This window comes from Mus caroli, chromosome 19 (genome assembly GCF_900094665.2).
Source record: "Mus caroli chromosome 19, CAROLI_EIJ_v1.1, whole genome shotgun sequence".
In the NCBI taxonomy this organism is placed as follows: domain Eukaryota; kingdom Metazoa; phylum Chordata; class Mammalia; order Rodentia; family Muridae; genus Mus; species Mus caroli.
The window spans coordinates 32,668,850-32,675,681 of NC_034588.1; the positions used below are offsets into that span (position 1 = coordinate 32,668,850).

Genomic DNA, 6,832 nt, shown 5'->3' on the forward strand with positions numbered 1-6,832 from the left:
TCTCTCACACACACACACACACACACACACACACACACACACACACACACATGTTTTTTGTTTTTCAAAGAAGGATGTTTGAGTAATCCTGATGTTTCAGGCTTTGCCTAGGTTGGAGGGCACAGATTACAGAGTGGACTAGAAGTCAGCGTGTTTGATAAAACTTGGTCACGATCAAAAGCTCTGAGTGAAAATAAAGTCAAGAATAACTTCCAGAACTCTCCATTGTAAAATATGTCCTTCCATGACAAAGAGAACATAAGAAAAAAGACCGTAAGTGTTGCGAAACTGTCGTGAATCGGGATTAATGACAGAGGCAAAAAGGAAATCCTCGAACTCAGAGGAAAGGTTAAAACCGTTTATTTATTCATAAGTATGCACACACACACACACACACACACACGCACGCACGCACGCACACACGCGCGCACGCGCTTCAACACACACACACACACATTTCACAAACCACCGATCTGGCCGGTGTCGTAGACTGGCTGGATGGCAGCATGCGTCAGGTAAGCTTGCAACGTCTCTTGCTGCTTTTTGGGTTCCCACTTGAGCTGACTCACACGATGCCGGCTGTCGAGTTCTCCTTTGGCGCTGGGCGTCCACTTGGATTCATCTCTCAGCACGACGTCTCCGTTGGATTGAGTGAGTCGCCACACAGACCAGGGATTTTTTTTAACAAATTTCAGTCAATCATAACTAAGGCGTTACACATTACCTCCCTTACTGCAACCTTATCTCATTCACGCACACACACACACACACACACACACACACACACACACACACACACACACAAAATGGATTGGTTTCCATGGTTACATGGGGCCTGGGCTGCGGCTCGGAAGCTGGTGCACCTGCGGATAGCTTTGCCTCCTGGGTCCTGCGTTCCTTACAATAAGCAACGTGTTAGTTCAGGGGGAGACAAGGGCTTCTGAGACCTATCTGTGTAATAGAAATGGAATTTTCCCCTTAGATATTTCTCTTTTCCACTTACAAAGATAGAGCCATAGTCAGAGCCAGTCTGTCTACCTGCTATCATTCTGCACGGTCTCCAGTGCCCTCTACTTCTTTATTAGTACAAAGGTTTAAACGTGACAGTGCAAAGCTTATTTTTAAGTCTTTTCTCCTTTTAACCCCCAAGCTCTTTGGGGCAAAGAGGCTCAAATAAGACACTTTGGTCAGATACTATTATGTCCACGTTATACCAGGCAGATATGGACATGAGCAAGAGAAACAGTCTGTATTGGAAACATTTACTGGATGCCCAGACCTTAGATGAGCAACCGCAGGTCTCAACCTGTGGGTCATGACCCCTAGGGGTGGAATAACTCTTTCTCAGGGGTCGACTACACTATAGGAAAATACAGAGGTTTACTTTATGATTCATAACAGCAAAACTACAGTTATGAAGTAGCAATGAAATAATTTTATGGTTGGCAGTCACCACAGCGTGAGGAACTGTATTGAAGGGTCGCAGCACTAGGAAGATTGAGAACCGCTGACTTAGATCTCTGTTCAGGTGGCCAGGGAGGGATGACAGAGAAAGAACTGACAGAATGAATCTGCCATTCGGTTCTTCATATGAGAGGGGGACAGAAAGAAAGGGGCCCCCAAAGAAAACTGGCCATCAGCCCAACCCACGTGTGTCTGCGGCTGTTCGTTTTGGTTTTTTGGTTTTTTGGTTTTTTGGTTTTGTTTTTTTTTTCAGACTGTCCCTCAATCTTACCACCTCCAAAAAGAAAAAAATCATGACTGCCCCATCTCCATCATTTATAGACCTCCACATCTTAGACGCTCAAAGAGAGCATTCTACCCATTCCCTTCACTAGGCTTGTGTGTTTATTCCTACTTATTTCTTTATACTTGTCCGCTCCAGGAGCTCAGAGACAATCTTTTTCTCACCTCCGCTCAACATTTGGCAACAAACCTTTTCCTGCTGGAGGTCAAAAGCCATTGACCCAGAATGTTCTCTGGGGGGGGGGGCGGGGGGGGGGCTTTGATCCTGTCAGCGCCTGTCCACAATACAGTGATTGATAGGCTCCTAATTAGCGAGTCAAGAACCCAGATGAAAACTTAAGAATTGCTTCTTTAACCTGCAGTAATCATTCTTCCCACCAGGGGTCTCTTTTTCCACACTATTGGAGCAAAACAACAACTAGTTTTTGTTTGTTTGTTTGTTTTGGGGGGTTGTATCGTAATTCAGTGGCAGGAGCTGGTCAGAAATGCAGATTCACTACTCCCCCCCTCCCCACACACACACACCTGACACCAGTTGAGGGCAATTCTTCAGTTTATCAAGATCCCTGGGTAATCTATCATCACTCCATGAGTACCAAGACTGGTTTCTACAAGGTATTTCTTCCCGCCCTCCTCCTCCTCCTGGTCCTCCTCTTCCTCTTCCTCCTCCATTTCTTATTAAATTTTTTAGAGTTGTTTTACTCTAATGTACATGAGTGTTTTTGCTGCACATATGTATGTGCACCACATGCATGCCTGGTACCTATGAAGTCAGAAGAGAGCATCAGGTCTGCCACCCTCTTTACAAATTGCTGCGAGTCCTCCTGTGCTTCTGGGAACTGAATTCCGACCCTTGGTGCTCCTAATCACTGAGTCATCTTTCCATCCCCCGAGATTTCTAATCTGAAAAGGCTGGAAAACACTGACAAATAATGAGCCCCTTCCTAGATGGCCCCTTTTACATGAGAAATCCCTACCACTGATCTGACAAAAAACAAACAAACAAACAAACAAACCAAAAAAAAAAAAAAAAACCTTAGAACACAGCCGAGAATTAGTTTGCATTTATTATAAATATAAAATATACATACAACACAATATACATTTATACATTTACAGTGCGTGTCCTTTTGATTTCTTCTTTCATCGAACTCAGTTTTCCGTGGCCCCATTGCCTACTCCCTCCATCTCCCTACATGCGCACTCCTGACGTTGCCTTCACCTTGGGACATCGACATCATGTGATCTGGTAAACAACCAAACTGAACCAAATCTGTGGGTGAGTGGTGAGCCTCAGCGCCAGAGTGGCGAGCCTCAGCGCCAGTCCTGCAGAACCACTTCCATTCCCGTCTGCATTACTGCGTGCCTTCTGTTGCTTCATTCAGATATCAGCAGTGAGAATTCAGAGAAGGGCTGCGGGGATCAACCCTTGCCTTTTAAAAAGTACCTTGAATAGCTTTATGCAAGTGAGAACACAAAGGGGTGCAATTAGACACCATTCACCCACGCGGTTTAAGAGCTATGGGAAGACTCTGAATGTTACATACAGATGAAGTCTTGCTCCCCCCAAAATGATGCTCATGAAAGCCTGAATACCGGTGCTATGAAATAAATAAATAGGTAGGAATAAATAAAAGTGGTGAACATCACTAGAGGATATTTTAACACCTACAACCCAGTGCTTTCTTGAAGCTTCTTTAAGCATCTCTCCCTATTTGGCTGGCAAACAAAAGCTGGATTTTTATTGCTAGTTGCTCTTCTGTTGGGAAATGCTTTAAAAATGCCTGTGAACAGCTCCCGTTGAGTCTCCTTCCTCAGAATGTAGCTATGCGAGAGTTTTTGTAGGCATTCTCCTTGAGGCTGTCGAATATTGCTTTGGTTCCATTCTGCCAGTGCAACACCAGATCCATGGGGGTCTTCCCAGCCTACACAGAAGAAAGGGAAATTTGACTTCCGGGTGCCTGTTAGTTTGCACTCTCTGCACCTATGCTGATGAGGTACATTATCAGAGTACATGGGTTTTACTATGCATGGTCTACATACAGTTTATTCAAACTATCCTGTCCCTGTTTTTCATGATACTTTTATTGGCTTTTCCATCTACCGTCCACAGAACTATCAGTGGTGCTATAAAAAAAAAAAAAATTCCCTGGTCCCTACAGTAACGTAACACCTCAAGTCATGGTGAGGTTCAAAAATGTCTGTAGGTATTTCTAGTACCCTGCAGAAAGGGCTCTGAGGATGTATTATCTCTCCTGAGACAATGGATCTAGAAGTCAGTTCCTGAGTTCGTGGTAAGCATATTGCCATCAAGCCGCGGGAAACCAATCAGTTGCTACCCAGCTGCTGACCGCTCTGTAGGTTTCAGAATCTTCACTGGGGCTTCTTATAAAATGTACTTGCTTTGAAATTGATGTTAGTGAAGCAAATAAATAATTTTCAGACAGAAATTTGATCTCCCTTGTGCACATGTCTTAGGGTATTTTTACACATATTAAAACCAGACCACTTCTCAATTCAATTCTTCTCCTTAGATATGAGAAGTCCTAAGTACTTCTATCTGTATTCAGCTCAGAAGTGCTCCTGATCCCAGAGGTTGCAGACTGGCAGCTTTGATATGCTAATCAATGTAGACTAGATTATGCTCAGGTTAGGGGAGAGAGAGAGAGAGAGAGAGAGAGAGAGAGAGAGAGAGAGAGAGAGAGAGAGAATATGAATCAGGAAAGACTTGTGATAGAAATGCCTCAAGGTGCTGTACAAGAGCCACCATCAATAGCACCTACACAGACCGTAGTAGTCTCTCACTGACACCATTTATGTGACCTGCCTGGTCCTAGTGACTATTATGCAAGCCAATCATTTCTGCTTATAGTCTTTTATTACTTGTAAAAAAGAAAGAAGCCCCAAGGGCCAGCAGAAAAAGTGTAAACAGGCAACCTCAGGAAACAGGAGGTTGAGGGGGACACCCCTCCCCTCCAGAATGCACCAGAGACCTGGGAGGGGAGAGACTCCCAGGACTCATAGGAAGGGGCCTTAGATGAAATGCCCAATAGTAGGGAGAGGGAACTTATAGAGCCCACCTCCAGCAGGAAGAAAGGACATCAAGTGAGGGATGGAGTTGCACAGTCACACCTCTGGCCCATAATTGTTTTTGTCTGAAAGAATTACAGGGATGGAAATGGAGAGGAGCCTGAGAAAAAAAAGGTCCAGTGACAGACACAAAGTGCGATCCAGTTCAAGGGGAGGTCCCAAGGCCTGACACTATTACTGAGGCTATGGAAAGCTTACAAAAAGGGATCTATCATGACTGCCCTCTGAAAGACCCAACAAGCAGCTGAAAGAGTCAGATGCAGTTATTTGCACCCAACCAATGGACAGAAGCAGCTGACTCCTGTTGTTGAATTAGGGAAGGCTGAAAGAAGCTGAGGAGAAGGGTGATCCTGTAGGAGGACCAGCAGTCTCAATTAATCTGGACCCTTGAGATCTTTCAAACACTGGACCACCAAACAGACAGCATACACCAGCTGATAAGAGGCCCCCAACACATATACAGTAGAGGACTTCCAGGACTGTGTTCATTCAGAGATGATGTACCTAACCCTCAAGAGACTGGAGGCCCAAAGGGGTTTAGAGGTCAGGTGGGGTGGGGGTGGGGGCATCCATGTGGAGATGGGGTGGGATAGGGAGGAGGTGTGGGATGTGGAGAAGTCAGAGGGTGGATGGGGAGGGGTGGAGAATGGAATATGGAGTGTAAAAAAATGAATTACAAATAAAATTAAATTAAAAAGAAAAAAGAAAGGAAGGAAGAAGGAAGGGAGGGAGGAAGGAAAGAAGGAAGGAAGGGAAGGAGGGAGGGAGGGAGGGAGGGAGGAAGGAGCCCTTATCTTTTGCAGCTATGGTAGATGATGTTTATCTGGGAATTGGAGCCAAGAGGGAAAGTTGCTTACATTTCCTGCATAAAGATGAGGTTTAATTAGCACGTTGGGACTTAAAATAATGTAGGAAATTATTTTGAGACTCATGCATATAAGTCAAAGTGGAAAATGAATGGTAGTTATTTAAAAAAAGAATCAGAAAGTGCAAGGTGACTCCCAGAAGGAATGGCAACATTTTACATTCTTGTGAGCAAAGGACTATTTGGAATTGTCCAGATTTGATAATGATTAATTTCAGTTCTGGGTACTTAGGAGCTATTTGGGGAAAGGTTAGTGTATATATTTCTACCTGCTCTGGGGTCTCTTCAGCCAGGAATGACCAAGGCAGGTTAGAATTATCCAATGTGGGATTTTTTTTAAAGATTTATTTATGTACTTTATGTATATAACTGCTATGCCTGCACACCAGAAGAGAACATCAGATCCCATTATAAATGTTTGTGAGACAGTGTGTGGTTGCTAGGAATAGAACTCAGGTTCTCTGGAAGAGCAACCTGTGCTCTTAACCTCTGAGCCATCTCTCCAGTCTCACAATGTGTATTTTAAAGGTCAACAATTTTGACCATCCTTCATTCAAGATCAACCTTTCAAAGAACTGTTAGGCTCCAAGGTCAGATCAGAATCTCTAGTCTTCCCCATGTTTGACCCTGTGACCTGAATTCATGCCAAGTCTTACGCTATTCTTATGCAAATAGAGGCATGTGAACACTCAGTGTATCTCAAAAGTTATTACCATGGACATAATACTTTCAGATATTTGAGAAATTCTGGAAACTCAAAAGCAGAACAGTTGGTGCCCTTGATTTGACTACTTACACAGTTCTTGACCTTGAGGTCCGCACCGAAGGTCATCAAGAGTCGAATCATCTTATATCGGTTCAGCCTCACAGCATCATGCAGTGGAGTGTCTCCTTCCTTGAAGAAGGATAAGCAGGTATGAGACGTGGGAAGCCAGGAAGTGAGTCCCGCCAGAATACCCCAGCTTATCTGCGTGATTTCAAAGAAGCTGATGCTGGCACAGACTTGTCAGCTACTCACTCTGTCCTTGGCATTGAGATCAGCCTCGCAGGCGATGAGGTGCTCAGCGCACTCGTAGTGACCAGTCCTCACCGCCACATGCAGCGCTGTGCTGAGAAGCTAAAAAAAAAAAA

The 6,832-nt window shown here is 44.4% G+C and overlaps 1 protein-coding gene across 1 annotated transcript in view; it reads right to left on the reverse strand.

The window, feature by feature from the left end:
• Window positions 1-2,815: 2,815 nt before the first annotated feature.
• Window positions 2,816-6,832, reverse strand: part of Ankrd1 (ankyrin repeat domain 1) — an 8,809-nt gene continuing 4,792 nt past the window's right edge. The window contains exons 7-9 of the mRNA XM_029472863.1: window positions 6,720-6,818; window positions 6,498-6,596; window positions 2,816-3,671 (exon numbers count right to left, since the gene is read on the reverse strand). Coding sequence (XP_029328723.1) covers window positions 3,561-3,671; window positions 6,498-6,596; window positions 6,720-6,818 — 309 coding nt within the window. The 3' untranslated portion in view covers window positions 2,816-3,560. The remainder of the gene's footprint in view (window positions 3,672-6,497; window positions 6,597-6,719; window positions 6,819-6,832) is intronic.